A 22,762-nucleotide genomic window follows, 5' to 3' on the forward strand; every position below is an offset into this window, starting at 1 on the left:
GTACCCTCACCATAACGCTTTGTTACAAAATCATGTAACAAAATTTGTATTCCATTATGCATCCCCTCCTGCTAGAGTCACTTAATTTCCTAGCGTTCCCTAAATCATTCCTGAGTACATCAAGCTGCAACTAGTCCTCCCTAAGTCTTGTAAAAAACTGACATACCACTACAAGTTCCACAGATATCAAGTCAATGTTTTTTTTAAATACTAGACATAAAGTCGACTAATTGCAGTCTGTTCCAGTGGGAATATGCATGTTTGAAATACTCGAATCAAAATCTCATTTCCTCTAGACAATTATAATCCTACATGATAAATTCTATATGAATCAGAATACTCAATTACTCTAAATAAGCATTAAAAATTTCACGTATTAAGCAGCAATTTTTTTGCAATGTCAATGTCGTTTACGTCAGCATGACTCAGTCGTATTTTATTAAATTTTGTAATGAAATTTTCAAATAATAAGTCATAATTTCATCAGATCCAAAATGGCAAGAGATCATTAAATCAATTAACGCATTTAAATCCCTCAATTAATTTAAGTCATTTTTAATGGAAATCCATCAAAATTTAAATGATTTTTTAAAGATTTATCGATTTGTCAATTTTTGTGAAAATGAAAAGCAATTCGATAGCTATGGAAATAATCTTCAATCAGCATTATCGAGTTACACAAAAAAAGGGAATTAATTTTTCATTATCTGCCTACACTTGAGTTTATTCAGCTATTCCAAAAGGCTTAAATAACTAATGACATTGGATATTTCAACACATCTATTCACATGTCTCTAGAATTTTAATCTTCTTTCCCTTCTTATTTTTCCACAAAAAAATAATAATATTCAGCAGCTTCAATTGAATATCGTATTTCTAGGTCATTTCTTTATATGTTTAGAGAATTCGACAATCCCTCTTTCGTATATTGAATTTAATGTGTTCGCATACATAAGTGTTTATTAAATAAAGAGTTTTTTATATTTCTTGTTGCTTGCTTTAATATAATATGAAGTTGAAGTGTTTTGCTATATTATTGGTAAATTTAAGATAACCTTGTGTGCATTAGATTTATAAATAAATTTACTTCACTCTATCAATATATGGACTTACATGCGGAATTAATGTTGAACATAAACGAAATTTATTAGCACGATTTAGAAGTTAATTGATGGTGTTTTTGGGGCTTCGTTTTGACATGGTCAAATTAATTTTGTCGAAATTGGGTTATGGGTTCCATCAGCAATACAGGTGTCTAGAATAGATTCTTCTTTCATTCTTTCTGCCACCAATTTTTAAATAGGAAATTTCGGATTAAAGTGGATTCATTATTACGAACGCTCATAGCATTCATAGCTATAGCCAGAAAGATACACGACCCCAAAAAGCATAACTCGGTTAATCAATTACAAATCCGACACCAGATCAGGCAATATGAATAAGTTTTTGTGGGTCTCGAACCACTCCTTAAAGTATATTACTGTATGTAGTCTACAAAGAGAAACTGTAAGTCCAATAAATTTGATTCGAAAAACTGTGATGAATTTTCCATGATTTGGTCAAAGTACATAATTACAAGAGGTTACAATAATCACTTACCGAAGTAGTCAAAAATTTTTTCACTGACACACTTCGACTCTGGAAACACTCTCAAAGAAACAATGAGCATATTTACATAATTCAGGATGCTAAATTTTAAAGCATGCTCATAATCATGTTTGTCTTTTCGATACTATTCTTATTTACTTATTGTAACCATACTCAAATATGGAAAAGATTATAACAAAATGCTTCTCGTCTGACTTTGATGCTGGCTCTGTTCGATGCTATATCTTGACGTTACTGCATTGTGTGTCTTTAGGGTGAACAATATGTATGAAATTGGAACTAATCAGATTTTATAATTTTTAAAAATAGACTTAAATAAAAAGTTCAATTCTTCAATAACTGTGAAAATTATCATTAAATGTAAATTACAAAAAAAGATTAACAAATTCTCATTAAAATTTTTAAAATTTATTTAATTTTCAAAGTAAAACTAAAAATGCGCAGAAAATTCATCAACTTCCCATTAGCTTCATAACACAAAAAATTATTTCATTAGAATAGGTTGAATGAGTATGAAAAAAAGAAGTAAGCAGCAATCTAATGGCCTTTGTTAGAATATGATTGTTTTTTATGTATGCTAAAAATGCATGGAATTCCATTCTATATCTCCCTCAAGCCAGCACAGACACACATACATAGACACATAAATCCATTTGATTAAATTTTTATTAATGTGAAAAATATGGGATGGTACAACAATGGATCTGCTTTTATTCTATTATAACATCAAACTGGAATGGAATGGATTGAATTAGATATTGAACGGTCCTTAAACAAATTGAATTTTCACCCTTTGTTTACAATTTAATAGCTAAATCTGCACAGCAAAAATATGTGAGATGAATTTTTTAAAAAGTACCGTCAAAAACAGACGCGCTAAATTGCATGAAACTTCCTTCCCATGATTCAATTTTTATAGGGCCTGCGAGTTGTGCAAAAATAATAGTCTTATTTATCTAATTTAATGGCTCATGTATTATCGATTTGTTCTATCAGCTTTCACTTTGTGACTTTGTTCATCGATAAGGAATGTCAAAGATTGTGAAACTTTTTGTGGAAATGGCATTTGGATGAAATGTTAAGAATATTGAAAAATGCTAGAATTTATCTCACATATATCAAAGTGGGACAAAGTTTGTGAAGGAATTTAGTGGGGTAAGTGACTAGAGCGCATATTAATATAATATCAAAGTAATTGGATATGGAATTATTATTATTGTATATTTGAAATTAAAAACATAATCGGAATCAAGCATGGCTGTGACAAATGAACGATTAGTCTGGGTATGAAATGAGATTTGGGTCATGCGGCTATAGAGTTACTTACTTACTTCACTGCATGTTCAGGTCAATTTTGAAAAATTCTCTTCTCATATGGTGCTTAATGCTTGCTCAATTGTTTCCTACTAAGGATATGAAACTAATTAACTTTAAGAAAAGTGATGGAAATTGAGATTCAGCTTCCGCGTGGAACAAGGATGGTGTTTTTGATTACTGACACTTTCTGTCCATGATTTGCCTATTTTCAATATAGACTGCATTTCTATCTCTTTCCACACCTTTCTGTCTGGGCTTCTTTAGGGTCATATATGGTCAAGGTTTATTATAATCATATTGGACGTGCTAGTCAAGAGTATGAAACTGATCAAAAATGACTAAAATTATCAAAATGGGTTTGAACTCCTCACTTGGTCAGTGTGACTACATGCGCATCTAGACCTCATGATTAAATTTTCCGACGTCTCAATTTCGACAAATTTTCGAGATTTAGACCAAGTCTACAAGGGAATTTTTCTTCCTTATTCTCAATCATTTGTACAAAAAGCAATCTTATATTGAGTCATTTAAATTCTGGTCCTAATAATAATTACAATTCATTCAGCATGTCACCAAGCAGACAATATGTACATACAACTTATACAATCTCGTGAAAAAAGGAAAATGCATTGGAAAATTATTCCAGTAAATATTTTTCTTAGCAAACACCCTCAAGGACAATGTTATCATACATCACAGTACACGAGAGAGTGAGAGGAACAATCTTTTTCAATAGGGTGAACATGTCGGAAGGAAGAAAAAATAATTTCAAATGTGAACGCACCGAGGGTAAAAGAATTACATTTCTTTTATTTACGGAGAGCACTTAAAATAGCAAAATAAAGAAAAGATGATGACGAGAATTCCTTTTATTGCATTCACTTTTTTTCTTTCATATTTCTGCGTTCTTTCATGTCACTGAATTGTATTACCTTGGAAATGAAGGTATTATGGAGTCAATGGTAGTGTAACTTTAATGTAACTGAATTCTTCAAATCAAGCTATTCTTTAAAAAGAAAAAATTTCATCTTTTGAGATCAAATTCCAATTATTTTTGATGAAAGGAAAATTTTCTTCGTACTTTGTAGATTTATGATACCTTAAATCAGAGATCCGTCGTCAATTTCGAATGTAATTTCTGTTAATTATATGAGAGAGATTTTATCTTATTGTAGATTGAATTTCTATTGAATATTTTAAGCGTTTAAAATGGTCAAATTAGAATAATTTGATGAAAATTTAATGAAATTCTGATGAGGGATATTGTTATGCATTTAATGGGATTGCTGATGATTTTCTGTGACTTTAAATATTTTAATGTTAAGTTTTTTAATTATGGTAATTACAGGAAGGGGCGTTTGCTCATCACAGTGTCCCACTCTAAACTCATAGAATGAGGAATGTAATAAGTGGGGGGATAATGACAGAACTCGAAGTCTATCCGAATTTTGTATGAAAAAGAGGACTCAAGTCGACTTTACTCCACAAAAATCCGGAAAAGTATACTCGACTACATACAAAATTCGAGTCGACTCAGGTCAAAAAGTAGATTTTTTGAATTACGGAATGGGTGAACGGTCCCTAAGCAAACAACCCCAGAATCTGAATCTTCATCATTTTCTCTCCATAGAAACTTCACCCCCAAAAACACAAAATTTGTACCCCAAAAACTCTCTTTAATGCTGAAAAATTAACTTTCCGCTTTAAGTCTTTTAAAATCCTTAGACCTGTCAGCTTAACAAGAAAATTAAAACAAATATCCCTCCAAAAAATAAATAAATTTCTCCATCAAAAAACTCTAAACGTGCCATAAATTTTCCATTAAACTTCTTCCTGTCATCTTCAAAGCCAAGTCACACCAAATTAGAAACGATAATAAATACCCATGAATTACCTAATTATTCTTTTAAATCCCTTTAATTAAATCTTTAATCAAATTTTGCAGTGGAACAAGGATGTATCCATGGGGGTTGTGTTTTTGAACAAATTCTTCGACTTGACAATATTTTTCAAAATTAAAATTCTTAAATTCTTTTAAAATTTTGCGGAATTTACAAAATCCTCCTTCATCAACTAAATTCTAGCTACTCCACGGATATTGGCATTTCTACGTGTAAATAGTTGCAGAAGCTCATTCCTTATTCTAAGATAAATTTTAAAAGATTGTTATTACACACGGGATTGCCAAAGAACTCACAGAGGGAAGATGTGGGAATTCAAAAGATGGTATTGGAAATTGTCAAGTAAAGTTCTAGCGATTGAGTAAGTTTCTGACGCCATCTGAGGGAGGCCATAGTTCGTAATTGATTTGTATGGCCAGGAAAGGAAGACATCCTTTATAAATCTTAGAAACTACCTTGCCAGGGTCGGAGTCTGAATTGGATGATTCACCCCCTCTCCCTCCTCCCCCTCTTCCTCTCACTTAGATTTACCCCTGCTGTGCGTATTGATATCACACTAAATACAATATGAAGGTAAAAATATCCCTGTAGGATATTTCTAAAACGACATAAATTTTCATTTTTTCCATGATCGAAATATAAATGGGCCTTTTTAAATCATGTGAACGTGAATGAATGTACGACAATAGCAACAACAACAACATCAAAAAAAGGAAAAACACTTTGCATTTGCGAGGGTGAATAGAAAGTAACTGACTATAGGAGTAGGAGGTAAAAGATTGGAAAATCATTAGGGAGAGCGCTTTAATCTACAAAAAAAAAATTCATTTGAAGTACACTAATTTTTCCTTCCTTTTTTTGAGCTAGATATTGTAAATATTTAATGAAGACTTCTATTCAATAGCATGAAATACAACAAATCCAGTACAAGTTGAGCAATTTATATATTTTTTTCTGTGGCTTGTCTGAACGTTAAAATAAATCTCTTCCATTTATTTCCCTAATCTAAATTATAAATCGAAAGCTATTTTTTATATCCGTGCGAGATGATTGAAAATTCAGGTCCGCAGGGTAGACAGGATGTAATTATATGTTAACTAAATTAAGTGACTGTTGATTGGAAGTTTCTTTCGGAATATAAAACATTTACATCATCTATAATATTTTACATCGCGCTAAATAATCTCGCATTGTGGCTTATCATAACCAACTTCGTAATTTATATCTATTAGACTCAACATCTCCAGCCAATTTGTGTTAATGGATAATGCATGAGGGAAATTCTATAGACAATATCTCGTTGAAAGAGTTTTGAGTTATACTCAGCGGTTTTTTGATGTGAAAATGGTTTGAGACTCTCGAGATTGAGTGTATGTGAAAAATGAAGACAGTTTTACATGGAGCATGTATGAAAATTTATGAGATGTTCATTTCAGGCATGTAATATTACAGAAATACTCAATGTCAAGATGTCATGGAAATAATGAAGCTACATTACTATATGTAGTGAATGATGTTCATTTCTTAAGAATATGTATTTAAAATCTGAAGATTGCTTTTCCAAGACATTGCTTTATATACGACTTGGATTGTATCTTGATTTTGAGTTGTAATTTCAAGTACTCAGTTGCCGAACAGTCATATCTGTAATGAAGATAGAAAGGATTTGAATTCGAGGAACAAAACCTAAGAAACAAGAGAATGCTCTGAGTATCTTCAATGATACAAGGAGAATACATGGTCGAATGGGACAGGATTCAATTAGTTGTTTGTTATAAACTTGAAATTAGTCAACCCCAAAGCTTAAACTCGATTCGATTCCTTATAAAATTCAACTTTATCACTCAAAATCCGAGTAGACTTCGAGCAGATCTTGTAGACTTTGATCAAATCTGTCATGAGATGTCAAGTCTAAAACTAGACATACGGTCAATTAATCGCATTTTATTCCACTCGGGATGATCACGTTCTAAAAAGAGTTTCAAGTCTTTACAATGACTGAGTTATTGAGTAGATATCCAAATTCTCGATTTTAGTATCATTACTAATCTGTTACCCAAGAAGTATCAAAAAATTCCATAATTCCGATGCTAACAACTACTTTTACTGACTGTATTCTGTATTATGAATAGACAAAACTTCAGATGAATTCAATTAAATTTCAGGCTTATATACTTTATTCCTGCATTCTGCATCTATATTTACATAATACTATTGACACATGTTTTCAATTATATATATATACATGCTTACCGGCAAATACTTTGAAAACCACATTAAATTAATCATTATTTATATTTAAAAACAAATTCCAAACATTTCCATCCATATTCATACACTTTAACGCACTTGTGTAAATAAATAACAACAAAAAAGAAGTAGTTCTGCTGGCACATCTTCTCGTGTATTTCCCCACGTAAATGAACATTTCAATTGCCTTTTAATATCAATAATTTTCATTTCAATTTTTTTCCATCCCATTCTATTTTCTTCGTATTTATTATTATCATAATAACTCTTAAATGCAGCGATGCTGTATATTTTTTTGTGAGCCGTATTCATTACTGTACAAATTGTATAATTAAAAGAGTTATCAATCCATCTCCAACTCGTCTTTCTTACTAAAATAAATAAAATTTAACATTTATTTATAGACATTCATTCAGTTATTCATTCATTCATTCCGTTTATTCATTTTGTGAGGAGCTATCGAGGGAATACTTAAGCAAATGTAAACATCATCGCCAAACATCTTGAGATGGAATAAAATGAAGAAAAGAAAAAAGACGTGAAAATTGATATAAAGCAGAACAATTCATCAGCATGAGGGAAGAAAAATGAATGAAAAATTCTTTCCTTTTTATCGTTCGTCAGGCAAGCTGACGGAAATTTTCAAATTTCCTGCTGAGATAATCTTCCCTGAAAATTGGGACGTGTAAACACCTTTAATCCCAGTCGTACGAGAACGTATTTTAGCGAGATTTTTTCGTAGTTTAGTGAATATTTTGTGGTGCTGGATTTTACGCAGTTTATGAAGTTGGCTGACTGTCGGGCTGAATTGAGCGACACTAGCGTGTTGCCATGTTGAAATCGAATAAGGCACCAAGTCAGCGTCACTTTGGTGATTCAGGACATTGGTGATTGTCGAATTAATATCTGAATAATCGGAAAATAGTAGACTTTTTGAGTCATACTACAGAAGTTTAGCAAGTTTGAAAGGTTTCTAAACTTAAAGATATTATAGTCAGACTAGTTTAATTAAGATAGACAAAATTGATGGGATTAGTTCAGTTATATTCAAATAGCTGTCAGAATTTATACTAATGAACGTGGACTGAAATTCGTTGCTTAAGCATCTTCACTAATCATTAATTGAAACCATATTGCACTTTTTGACTTGTTTAACTGACAGAGCAACTATCTGTGACATAAATTAAAAGACAACGAGCATGCTCGTCTAAATGTGCGTTTTTTCAGGGTTACAACATTACTAAATCCTATTTAACTAGGTTCGTAGATTGTAATACACAACTTCTCAACAAGATCCACCAAAAATACTAAAAATGGATACCTTAAGACTAGATTTGCCTTAAAAAATAGAAAACAATAACATATCATCCAAATAGCATACAGATTCCACAACTGCGCCATAAAATGCCCTCAATTGAACCCATTTAACCACTTTTCATCCACATTTTAATCTATGACTTTATTGAAATAATCTACGAGGTGTTTTCTCATCGCACTACGTGCCATAAATACTTCGTGATTTTGCGGTATGCTTCCTTTCAAATCCTTAACATAATTTTGCCATTTACGACTAAATTTTTTTCTTCTTTTGTTTGCACATTAAAAGTGAAATAACAACAGCGATATTAAAAGGCGTAAAAATATACTTCCAGTAGGGCCTTGTTGTTGCCTTAAATCTGTTTTAATTTTATTTTGAATGTTTTGTGTTTGGCAACAAATGCCGTGAATATGTGAGTGAAAGTCATTTGTATGCGTTGAAAACTTAATGAATCATTTGCCCGTACGTAGGCATACGATGAGGGGGAAAGAAACAAAACAAAACAAAAAATTTGTAGTTGAAAAAAAAAGCAGAAAGAAAAATAAAATTTGATGCTTTGTTGAGTTTTGTGGTCGTTCTGATTTCTAAAACTCAACGAATTGTACGAAAGAAGAAATTTGTTCATTTGAAGATGTATATAATTCGTATTTTCTATGTACATTCATGTCTTAATAAATTTTCATTTATTCACGTACATGCTGATAAGACAAGAAGCAACAATTTTTTATATGTTTATACTTTTTTCACTTTTTTTTGCCTCTTTTTACTGTTCATATAGGACAGTGGTGGACAACCTTTTATTTTTAGAGGTACACCTTTGTGATAAGCCTCGATAGCAACCGCATACAGCTTACAATTCGTTATATTTTGGCGGCTCACTAGTGCCCCACATCACACAGGTTGCCCACCTCTGATATAAGATAATATGAATAAAACTGATCATAAAATGATTGAATATATCGATTTCGCTTTTCATTATTCATTTTATATGCACACAAAATATAAAATTTCCCTTTCATTTTATCCATATTATGTATTTTGAACATCAACCGCGAAAGTGATTAATATTTTATTTTTTCTATTAGAAAAAGGCATAAATAAATAAATAAATAAATAAATTATTTTGATGACATTTTTTGATGAATTTTTCATTCACTTCCTTCCGTTCGCGTTTGACTTGCTTTGCATCATTTTAAATTGAATTTTTTGATATTAATGAAATTTGAGAACTGCGCAAAAGGGAAAAAATTTATATTTGTTATGAAACCAATGGAATCAAGGTCGTTTAAAGACTGTTTGCATTTACTTTGAGCAATGATACTTTTTTGTGCTGATTAAATGAAATTTTGTGCTCGTAATTATCGAGTGTCAGTTGATTTAATAATTGTTTAATTTACTATGTTGATCATACAAACCAGAATGAGGCCAAATGGAAGCGGTCTCAGTTTAGCGTCCATATGATGGAACCTTCCTAATTTGTGTCGCTCGGGAGATCAAGTATGATCCATGGCCTTTCTTAATTGACATTTGTAGGAAGATGACTCTATCGCTGACTCCCCTTTGATAATTACCAATACCAATGCTATACTCTCTTTATCAACAATCTCTTTTTGGGACTTTCCAAGTAAAAACCGATCAAATGACCACAAAAATATCACCAGTTTCTACAACTTTCTTAAATGTGCAACAAAAAAAACCCATGTGTCATCCTAAGCCACCAGGATCGGTGTCATCAGACAGGAACTAAAACAATAAATTAGCAAGTCACGATACGAATATAAATATTCGGCTTAAAATAATGGAAAGTCCCAAAAATATAAAATTATTACCAAACATTCTCGGTACATAAATTATCAATAATTTGCAAAACAAATTTTGGCATTTTATCTTATATCTTATAATTGACAAAAATAACAAGTCTTGACACCAATTCAAAGTAAATTGATGCTAATTTTTTTTCACACATTTGAACTTACTCTTAAATGTCATGATTGAATATTTTATTTCATTTGATACTACTTGCTGTATTGTATCGATTGTGCTCTAATAATTTACATGTTAGGAAATTCTACGGAATCAAATTACATTGCTTACTCGACATAGTATCATATTTTATTTGAGGTTATGTCTTGGGTTTCCTGAAGTCTCGGATTTTACGAATTATTAGGCCGAGACAGAGACTGAGATCAAGATCGAGACCCAGATCTAATGCTTCTTAAAGTCTCAATTTTAATGAATTTTTGGGCCAGCAAAGAGATTGAGACTGAGACCGAGACCAAAACCGGGATCGACATCAAGACTGTGACCAAGACCGAGAATGGGAAGTCTTCCATAAGAAATTTGGATACGAATTAATGTTTGGCATCAAATTGTGTATTTTTAAACGGCCATTGTAAAAATTTGCGATTATTTGAACTTTAATTAAGTTGTGTAGACTTTGAGTCAATTGGACAGTGAAGCAGACACTGTCGAAACATAGTTGATATCAGAAACATAGTCAGGAATTAGAAGAGAAATGTAAAATTGAGTAAAATTATATTACTAATCAAAATTCCCTTAAGAAGCTGTCAAAAATCCAAAGGAAAACTCAAATAAATTAAAATTATTCCAGCTTCAATCCAACCTGCTTCAAAAAAACACCAACCATTAATTTCTCAATTCTCAAATCAAATTCAAATGTATTGAAAACTCAATCAATATCTTCAAAAAAATTCTCAATTGCACTCCTAACTACCATAAATCATCTCCGCCTCTCTTCGACTGTAATGAATATTTCAAATTAATCTCAAATTGACAATAAATTGAAAAAAATCCCTACGAAGGAAAAAAATCAAATTTCCATATTTTATGAGAATATTCACGCCTTCCCATGATAATATAATTCAAGAAAAATTGAAATTGAAATTTCATTCACAAAACTGCTTACTCAAACTTTATTTTTGCTTTACCAAACAATTTCATTATTTTTTCCAAAAAAAAAGACAAAAACAACAAACTGTCAAGATATCATAAAAAATAAGTTCTTTTCGCCTGTTTTCATTGTCATTTCATTATATTGTTTCTCACTCATTCTCCCTGTGCATACAAAAAAAAAGTTTTTTTCGAATTTATTTCAAATGGGGAACTTCATAAGCATTGGATAATATAGGAAATTGAATGAAATTGCTAAATTGCGGTTTTTTTTTATTTCCTACATAGATCATTTTACCAAGGGGGAGGAACTTACATTTTTTTCATGTAAATGCAAGTGAAATGCATGTAAATGCATGTAAATGCAGGTAAATGCATGTGAATGCAGGTAAATGCAGGTAAATGCATGTGAATGCAGGTAAATGCATGTAAATGCAGGTGCCATAGAAAATGAAGCAATATATCGGAATTGCCTCGATTTTCCTATAGATGGGTGGAAAATTCCCGGAAAAACCGATTTCTCCACAATTTTTTTACTTATGAATAAAAACCAAACGATAATAACCATTAAATTGGTATTTAAAAGTAGTCTTGAAAAAGAAAGTAATAGTTCGAAAAAGTCCAATTTTTCCTTGGAATTTGGATGAAAATTCCTCAGAAAAACCGAATTGTTCATTAGTTTTCCTTATTGCCAAGTCAATCGAAGCTTAACCTATCCGCTTAACTTGATCCCTTAAATTTTGTATCAAGCTTGGCCTACCTGAAATACTTTTTAGGGCCCGTTGTGAATATATCAATGTAGGGCTTTTATCCAATATACTAGTTGATACTGGATGTTACTGGATTTTAGTTTTGTGTACTATAGATCTGGAAATTACTGGATCTTATTATTACACTTTAAATTGACTTGGATACACTTTGATGTTTTGTACAAAGTTGTTACGTATCGAATTATTATCAAAGGCAAAAATCCATCACAGATATTACCTTTAGAAAGGAAAATAAATTTGCCTCCTTGTAGGTTTGACTAGCCAAAAACAATACCTAGGCAAAGGCACTGCCTAGTCATAGGTAATAGTATTTATCTAGGTACATCATTTTTTCTCATTTCTACAAGAAAACATTATTTATCTACTCAAATCTTTGCTAGGTTTGCTTAGGCATAGGCATACTTATCATGAACAAGTCTGTGTAAAGACAAAAAGTATTGTAAGTGCAGTGCCTTTGCCTAGGTATAATCTTTGCCTAGGCAAATTTGTTTGCCTTTCTAAAGGAAATGCCTAGGCTAAGTCAAAATATAACAATAAATAGCTAGCCACCTACTCACAGGCATCTATCTGACAATTCTGTTATGTATTTGAGTATTCTGGATGCACCTGGATCTTATTATATAGTAACCTTGTTTTGGATGTTACTGAAATGTAAACATACCCGAGCAGATATGGACCTTGCTTGATAACAAAAATGTGCATTCTCTATAATATTGAATGATTATAATCATGTTAACGCTCATTTAGGGGAGTATGCTCATTGTCTGTTAGGGATAGTAGCACTGAATGTTGTTGGATAATATTTTAAATCCGTACCAAACAATTTAATCGGGATTATACAGGATCTAGTACCATCCTGGATCATTATTTCCTTCAATTAACAAACTTAAAGACAATTTTACAGAATAATAATACTCAGCAATTTTTAGAACTATTATGAACAAAAACTAAGATCCAGTGACATCCAGTGCAAACAAATAGAGCATAATAAATCTAAATAACATCCAGAATCCTCAACTCTTTAATCTATGAACATCTAGACTCATTATAAACAAAGAAATGATATTTAATAATGAACAAAATCACATACATTTAACGGTTTTTGTGATTTTGAGTATACATATACGTAAATTTTTTTGTATAAAGTACGCATATTAACGGATATTTATCCAACCCTAATCTACAGTGAAAACCTCCTCTTAAAAATCGAATTTCAAACTAATTTTCTTAAAAGAGGAAAAAAATTCTTCAGAAAAGTCGAATTTTGTCATTTTTTGAATCACTAGGCTGTTAAATCATAAAAAAAAATCAAATTTCGGCTCCATTTAGTTACTAGAGTGTAAAAAAATCTTGGAAACATTATCAAAAAGTTTTTAGGATGAATATATCCGTTAAAAATCCAGTTTTATTAAAATGCAGGTAAATGCATGTGAATGCATGTGAATGCATTTAAATGCATGTAAATGCATGTAAATGCATGAAAATGCATGTAAATGCAGGTAAATGCATGTAAATGCAGGTAAATTTTTAAGTTCCTCCCCTTGCATTTTACATATCTATGATATAAAATGAAAATTATATTCATGAAGATATCAAATGTTCAAATAAAATGTGAATTTTTATTGCAAATATTAAGTGTGAAGTTATGAACGTGTTTTATCGTCGTACTGCAATTCCATCGCATTTCTTTTTTATTCCAGGAATAATTTTTATATAGATTGTGAATTGTACGTGAGATTTAAATTGTAAATTATCTAGTAAATTGAATGCAACTCTACTAGCTAATCCGTGCAGTAAAATATATGATTTGATGATTTGCTTCAAAGTGTAATGATGCATTTGTGGCTTTTTGTAAATTCTCGAGCGACATTAATGAAGAAGACTCCACCATGGCACTTATAAGGATCCATATGGATGCCAAATACAGGCAACTTCCATTTGGTGTTTGTAAAGAAATTTAGCGGAGCCTTAAACAGTCCATGGAAGTCTATTATTGACTTGTACTGCTTGAAGTTGTATTCTTTGGAATACTGAATAGCCACAGTCTTTTAAAAACTATACAAAGTCTTTTTAAGGGAGCAAATTTATAAGAATTGAATATTCCGCAAAGAATCTGCTGTATATCCGTATTACAGTAATAATCATCGTTTAATCGTTCATTCACGGACCTCTGCCTGTCTAGTAAACGGCCCTGAATAATTGCATTATACTGACTAATCTACAAATATCTTCCGTCACCCTTGACTTCACTCTAATAGGAAACCATAAACAGTGAACTTTCAAACTTAAGAACATTTACATGCACTCACGTTATTATCACCTCACCTACCTTATCTCCCTAACTGATTAAACTCTAAATGCACCGTCCATTTAAGAAGCAATGCAGTAATCAAAATCGAAGAATTGCTACAAAATTCAATTACTGAAAATAATTTTGATTCACATGTTTAGTGATAAGATAAGAGATCAATAGGAAATGTACATATATTCATTACTGCGCACTATTTTGGTATCAATTTTTACACCAAATATTGTACTAATATGGGTTTTTTATGGAATTTTGTTCAAACAAGCTCAATATTTAGTTAAACAATTTTAAAAATGATAACAAAATGTGTACTAAATTCTTTAACACGATATGTTATTGATAAAATTATAGCAATTTATTTTTAAATTTAGTTTTCCGCATTTCTGATGTCATTTTTACTTAGAATTGTCAATTATGCTATGTATCTGTACAGATCTAATCCTAGAGCTACTTAAAGTGATCCACATAGGCGGATTATCCATATGAGAACAACTAATACACTTCAAAAGCTGCATATTTTCTGATTTTTGCCTTTAAAGCAGTTTGTTTGGGTTCATCCAAAATTAAAGGGCTGCAGACTATGAACGTGAGCCTGCAGCGTTGAGCGAGCTTTAAAGAACAGTCAAAACTACAGGTCTGTGCATCTAAAATATAGAAAATACAAGGCTCCGGTTGTTGACCGAACTATATAGATTACCCATTAGATTATAATGATGAGTAGCCATTTTGGCATTTCGGCACACTGGTGATAGGCCATGCTACGGCACACATATTGCTCATCAATGAAAAATCTATTAGATTGTCTACAATAACTCCTGCCAATCCGTCACTAATCCCAAAAAACACTAATTTTTCAATAAATCGCATGCTCTAGTCTGACTAACATTGATGTATTACGCAACATCGCCTGAAATGAAACATAACAGCTCAGAAGTCAAAGTTCTACATGTGTACAAAATTAAAAAATATACGAGCATATGCTTGTTATAGCAACAACCAACAATTAACTCAGTATATTTTTTTTTTAATTTACCTCGAATTCTTGCCCAACATTAAGCATTTTATTTATGCATGATTATAATTTTAATTTAAGCTTTTTCGACTTTTTACTAGCCATAAAAATGCAAACATTCATGGATATGCTTAATCTTCTTATGAAAAAAAATTCCCTGTATGGGGCACTTACTTATATGCATGACTAAATGATATAAACCACTTTAAATTAGTTTTTTATTGAAAAAATAGAACATAAAAGACTGAAAATATTTTTTTGTGAGAATATTCACACGGCTTATTTTGAGTAGATTTTAATTCCACAATATGTCACACATTACGGGAATTATAAACATATTAAAACCACTTCAAAGGCAAGCTAAGTAATAGACAATGACTGAAAAAAAAATCTTTCTGTTTATAAATATCCATAATGAAATAATGACAAACACATGTCACAACTAGTTGTAAAAGATTATCCAAGATCATGTAGAATGAGCCGTATCGAGAGTATATACGGAAGGAAAAATAAAGAAGAAGAGATGATGGAATATAATAAAAAGTTTTTTTTTATGGTCAGATGAAGTAAGAAGTCACAATGTAAGGATGAATTTGACATGTTTTCTTTGGTGTAATGTAATGTAATAAATTACACTTTTATGGGTAAAATTTCTTAGAAAATGTTGATTAATGTTGTACATTAACATTGTTGGAATTTCCGAATGGAAGATAGAATTGATCCGTCAGGTGTTGGTGGTGCTGAATGCAAAGTATGTCCCCTCTGTAACAAAATCGTTAATCAACCCCTTCCTCCCATAAGCGTTACGTATTTTCTGAAAGATTCGTAATTTGTTAGTCGCATTTGGCAGTTTCAAATTATCTCCATTGACATTTAGACTTGCATTTTGATTTCTTGTCACTAACTTAATTTAAAACCACAATATTAATAACAATTTTGTCATCAAACAGCAACCAATTAATAAGAAAAATGCATATTTATTTAACAATCCCTAACAGCACAATGTGCTTACTAGGGCACCGCTACTTCGGTATTTTGACGGTAAGACGCGATGTTGTTGTGACAGCACCGTGAAGCTTGATTTTGATCCATATTAACGATGAAAAATGCAATTCACATCATTGTGTAGAATATAGTCAGTTTAAAGTATTATTGCAGTCAATTCATTCAATAAAGTCTATCAGAAGCAATGAAGACATGACTACTATGTTGTTAAGTGGAAACCAAACCTCCACCAGAACCATTTGATTATTAATGAATATGAACTAATGTCCTGAGCCGATTACTGAGAATATCTGATGTAATAAGTGGCTTATTATTAAGTGGGCTGAACGTAGCAACAGGAAAATAAATCTTTTATTGATGTGAATTGTTTTCATGTGAAGTTGGAGGCTTGGCTCGGAGGATGATTGCATTGGGAATGAATCACCGATACTTGAGCAATTTGAATGTAAAAGGCTCTGTTTCTGATCTTTTGAAGTTTAGTCAGGGATGCAATTATTAATAGTAAATTGATGTCATCTTCATTTGGTCATCTTATGACTTCGACATGGAGGAATTAAGTGTTGTTCGAGAAAGACTGCAACTCAATACAGAATACTTGAAAGATAGAGGACAAAAATGAGCTTTTTAACAGTTTTAAGCTAAAATTACGTTTAAAGACAACGAAACATGAACAAAATGAGGAATTACAAGATTGAGCATGTAATCACAAATATACATTTGAAAATGACCCAAAATGCTCTAAAATAACAATATTCAAACGATAAAGTGAAATTTCATTCAAAATTCGATGAACTCTCTTATTTGACATTTAAAAAATTTCAAAACTTGTCAAAGACCTTCCATAGCCATCACCAGTATCTCCGCATTTGACTATAATTGCAAAATGTGGTAAAATATAATTTGCATGCAAACTTGAACAAACTCACACAAAAAAAGTAAATGTTCATGACTGCTTCAATAATTTTGACTTAAAACTTTTTTTTTGTAAAGATTTTTGCCATTTTTTGATGAATCAAAGAACCAGCAACCTTCAATGCCAATGACTTGATGAAAAAGAAGTTTTAATATTAAAATGATTTTTAACCACAACTCTTCCTTCCTTTGGATGTGTTCTGTTGGTGATGTCGATTTGAATAAATTCAAAATTATTTTCAATAAAAAATGCAAATTTTTTGCTGTACAAGTTGCCAAACAGCACAACTGAATGGTATAAGATGGAACTGGTATTTCCAAATCTCTAGCAAGAAAATAAGGAACCAAAAAAGTGTTCATTGTTGAATATAAAAGAGCAAAAAGGCAAATCATTTTCATGCCAAAAATATCTTTCCGAGAAGTATGTTTAAATATTTAATAATCTGGAAAATTTAATGAAGCTTCCAAAATTTTTTTGTTCCATTTATACACAAATTAAGGCACAAAGTTTGACTGACGCAATTCTCCAATTATTAACAAATTAAATGGCAAAAGTTTTGTTGGCTTAGCAAAGAACATTTTTAAGTTGGATACAAAGTTTTTATTGTATGGCTTATTCTTTAAAGTTGTTCAAAATTAGTCATCAAGATTCGTCGAATTGAAGCTTGAATACTGTGTAATAATATCCTTTTTATTAAGCAGTCACATGACTTCGAGAAGGAAATTTCCAAAATAAAAGTAAACAAGTTTCTATCATTCTCGTCCATTCGATGGAATTTTTGGAATAAATGATGCAGTGAATGATATTCAGGTATCTTTCTCGAAGGAGACTTTAAGTTATATGCAGATGATTCTGGAAATTTTGTCTTTAAATTTAATTGGATTGTGTCCATAAATCAGGACGGTTGTTTTGATATTCAAATCAGGTGTCTAGAGCTAAATGACACTTTCACACAATGTTGCAATGGTGGTTTTGTGAATTCAAATAAAGTCATTTAAGAATTTGTCTGAATGAAATTATGAATATGGTTTAGAAATTATGGATTCAATCATATTCGCCCCAAATTAAATTTTAATGTTTGCAATGGGAATAAAATTCAAAATAAGCATAACATAGTAATGGAAGAAGGGGAAAAAGGTGGATAGAGTGGTTTGTATTGTCATATGCATCGTGCAAATGCTAATTATCTATACAACTTTCTAAGCAATAATTTTGATATCGGCCATTGATGAAAATCAAGCCTCGGTCTTCACAAAAGAGATTTACAGATAACCAGTCTGTTTCTTAGCCTTTCGTCCACAAAAGTCTAACATATTCTCGCCAGAATATAACTCACCACTCTAGATTCTAATCTACTCAGACACTACAGCAACGTAACTGATGCAGAAACTTCATGATGCTATATACTTTAATCAAGACCCTTTCACTTCAATAAATCATAAAATTTACATTATTTTTCATTTATATTAGCCAATTAAGGCTTTAACTGACAAACTTCTAAACGTGTGTACCAAGCCGAACAATTAAATACACAATTTATGAATTAAAGATGTGAGAAACCTTCACTTACTTGAGACAATAAACTCAAAATCTCGGATATTTATGAGTAATTTGTAATGTAAACGCAGAGTTTGAAATTAGTATAAATTAAATTAAATTGAGATACAATGTATTATTTAAAAGTGAAAGAGTGTTTAAAATCTTACGTGCATTTAATTAATTAAAACATTAAATATAATAAGAATATGTAAACTTCCTTTCCTTTTCTAAAATTGATTAAAGAGCTTAAACAAGCATAACTTATTAAGAAGTTAAAATTAGAAAATTGAAAAAACTTTTCAAATTAATTACTTTAAAGGGTTCAAATCCTAGTTTGATGCACTTTTATGATCAATTATAACTTCAATGGTTTTTTTTTGTTCTAAATTTTGACATTGTTTTGATGAATTGACAGACTTCACATCACCTGGGACAAAGTAAACAACAAATTTCTTTAGCTTTTATTACAAAGATTTATTACAGAATATTAAACTCAATAAGCCTAGACTCATGAACTTTACTATCAAACAGCAAACTTATCCTAATTTTCAACAATCTAGGTCAGTGGTGGGCAATCTGTGTGCAGTGGCGCACTAGTGTTTTTGGAAAAAAATGCCACAAACCGTATGTCATGTGCTGACTTACCGCCAAAGTGTACCCCGAAAAATAAAAGGTTGTCCAGCACTGATCCAACTTATTCATCATCTGCTCTCAATTCTCTTCATCATTATCTTCTCGTGAAACATCTTGTGTTGTTTAAGAATCTAATTTTTCATCTTAGAATTGAATTCCATGCAAAAAAAAATTGATGGAAATACTTTTACGTCTAATTTTCCCGCTTCAAGCCTACTTGAAAGGCAAAAAAATTTAATGTATGGAAATAAATTAATGGATCCTTAAGATGTTTATTTCATTCTATTATTTCATCTAACAATTTAATACAAAATTCATGTTTAATAATGCGCATATGGCACATTCACCCCCTTTATATCGTCTTCCTTTATTTCACTTCCCTTACTTTTTTCTTGATATTACAATAAATCTAAGGAGGAAAAAGTATGACAAGGAAGCATATTTTGACTCTAAAGAAAAAGGAAAGAAAATGATTGAAGATGCTCTTAATGATGAAATTGTGTGCATATACTGCGCTTGTCTTGTTTCACGTATAAACAACCGGAATGATTTGTGAGGGGAGCAATTTTTCATAAAAGTTTTAGGCAGGGTTGTTGATCTTGTTGTTGTTGTTAGGAAATTCAGTTAGCGGCAATAATGTGTAATGTTTGAAGGGCCCAGCCTTATGAGCTGAAGATACTGCGTTTAAATACCGTAGGATGTTATATTTTTCCAAATAAAGGCATTCAAATAAAGGTTAAATAAGGCATAGTTTACACAATCTTAGAGTTAGTCTTTATAATTGATGGGCAACCTATGTGCCATCAAAAATGTTTAGAAATGCCATGAACAGGATCCCGTGTGCAGTTTTGGTCAACAAATAAAAGGTTGGTCTTTATTGTAGGTAGCTTTTCACTCAAAAGGCACAGGACGGGAAATCGTCGGAAAAAAGTATCTCCAGGTCAGCATAACTCTAGCCTGTGACCGAATTTTATCGGCATATCGATTCTATTTTCCGACTTTTTCACGTTCTGCCCCTGACACGCCATATTCTAGAGATTGCATTTACTTCCAAGGATAAGGCACTAATTGGTCTATTGCCACACGTTGGGAAACTTCTGCCAGTTCTCGAACTATAGCTTACAATCTTTATAAATCTAAATCCACCTGATTAAAGCTACAACACAGACAACAACCCTGACCTCAACATTACCCATTAGGCAATGTATATTCTTGATAAGTAAGGCATGAATGATGGATTTCACCACACCTTAATGTTCTTTTTGTTCCATTCGCAATACATTTCTGTAGAAATTTTTTATTGTCTTATGAAGAAAATCAAAATTTAATGTTGTGGCTTCCTTCAGTCTTGCTTTTTATATTTTGTTTGTCATAAACAAGCCCATAAGCACTTGAAGTTTATTTATTATAACGCATTTACACTGAATATCCGGGCATGACAAAAATATTTTAATGATAAGATTTTTTTGATGGCAATATTTGAGGATTTGTTTTTGGTATTGGGGGTATGCAGTTATGAGGATTTAATTGCTTTTTATGCTTATTCAGTGTGGGACTTGAGTTTATTAAATTTAATGTGGAAAATGTTGTGTTAAAAAAGTTGTTTTTATGGGAAAAGGGACGGAAGATAGTCATTAAATTTTTAAAATTTTTGGGGATGACATAAACTGAAGATGAATGTTGTAATTTTGAAGCTGTGCTCATATTTTCAAATTTACATAGGAATAGGCAATTTCAAGTGTTTTTATGCAATGTTGACAGCAGAATGTATTAACACTTAATAATTTTAATGATTTATTTTCAAAATTAAGTGTTGTTATCTTCTATTTTGAATGAGGTTGACTCTACCCTATCTGTTTGGCTAATCTATCTACATCATTTATGAATTAGTTAGTTAGATATCTAAGAAGAATTAAAGACAAACCTAGAAATGATCCTTCTTAGAAAGTGCGGAAAATTCGACTTTATACCTGCGTAGGTCTGCCCCAAGTCAGGACCTGATTTCACAAATTTTATACCAAGTCAACTTGGAATCCGCCAATTTTCGCTATTCGTAGTATGATTTTCGGGAAGTTGGATTTCTGAGAATTTAACGAATCTTGAAGTCGACTGGAATTTTAAATGGAGTTAAGTAGACATTTTGCATACAAAATCCGAGACGATATTGAGCTGTGGCATCCAATTAGCTAGTTTATCCGAAAATAATCATTTTCTTGCTGAAAGTAAAGTTTCAGACACATTTCAGTCTTCAAATGTCTTTGAATAATCCATATTTTTGATCGGAGCTATTTCTCCTTTATTATTACACTGATTTATGTTCCATGCACTTATTGTTAGCTAATCTATCACAAGCCCTAGTCGTAACCTATTGATGACACAATCCAACTCTTCACCACCCAAAAAAACATCCGAATCAACTCAATCATTACAACATTTTGTTCACAAAACAACCAACTCCAATGTTCAATTGCGGCTTTTTTTTCTTTTTGTGAAATTTCTTTTTTTGGCAATCGATTGACTGTTACATTAAAACCGCTGTAAAAACTTTTTTTTCTTTCAATTACTCTACTTATTTTTGACATTGTGCAATTGATTGAAATAACAAAAATCATTAATGCGCACAATTAATTATGAAATACAATTAGCATTGTTGACCTATTGAAAAGTTTATGGCTGAAAGTCTCATTAATTATTTGGTAAAATATATAAAAATGATTGGAATGTAATTGCTCATTGGCTCAACTCACTCATTGGATCATCATTAATTAGCATTGTTAATTTTATTCCTGTATCGAATTATTTAATTGATTTTTTCCTATTTTTTTTTAATTTCAGACCTCTTTAAGTGCCGATCTTGTGATAGAAATTCCCAACAACAACGGCCAAGATGATTCATCATATCGTCTAGATTATTATCCACCTTATGGCTATCCATCGCCAAACACAACAATCTCATCACGTGACATCGGTGATGAGTTGCAATTCTCAGGTGGTCTTCCTGGTACAAAATATAGCTTTTGGCTGTATTATACAAATGCCACACATCATGATTGGCTGACGTGGACAGTGTCAATCACAACTGGTATGTTGGACGTTAATTTTTTTTTTATTTCTTAAAAATAAGTTTGGAAATAGGCATAATGGAAGTAATTAATTTTAAAAAATAGTTAAAGCCTTGAGATAGTCTAATAGGTAGTAAATTGTCTAAGTTCATTATTAGCACTTTTTACAGGCATTATGAATGATTTCAAGAGTCGAATTGTCTGATTCTTAAATTA

The 22,762-nt window shown here is 31.4% G+C and overlaps 1 protein-coding gene across 4 annotated transcripts in view; it reads left to right on the plus strand.

Moving 5' to 3' along the window:
• The window catches only part of Ptp10D (Protein tyrosine phosphatase 10D), a 58,710-nt gene that overhangs the window by 18,185 nt on the left and 17,763 nt on the right, over positions 1-22,762 (plus strand). For all 4 annotated transcript variants that reach the window (XM_070635249.1, XM_070635250.1, XM_070635251.1 and 1 more), the window contains exon 2: positions 22,320-22,566. In XM_070635249.1, coding sequence (XP_070491350.1) covers positions 22,320-22,566 — 247 coding nt within the window. The remainder of the gene's footprint in view (positions 1-22,319; positions 22,567-22,762) is intronic.

Source organism: Chironomus tepperi, unplaced genomic scaffold (genome assembly GCF_022539635.2).
Source record: "Chironomus tepperi strain 1889 unplaced genomic scaffold, CSIRO-AGI_Ctep_v1 contig_87, whole genome shotgun sequence".
Lineage (NCBI taxonomy): Eukaryota > Metazoa > Arthropoda > Insecta > Diptera > Chironomidae > Chironomus > Chironomus tepperi.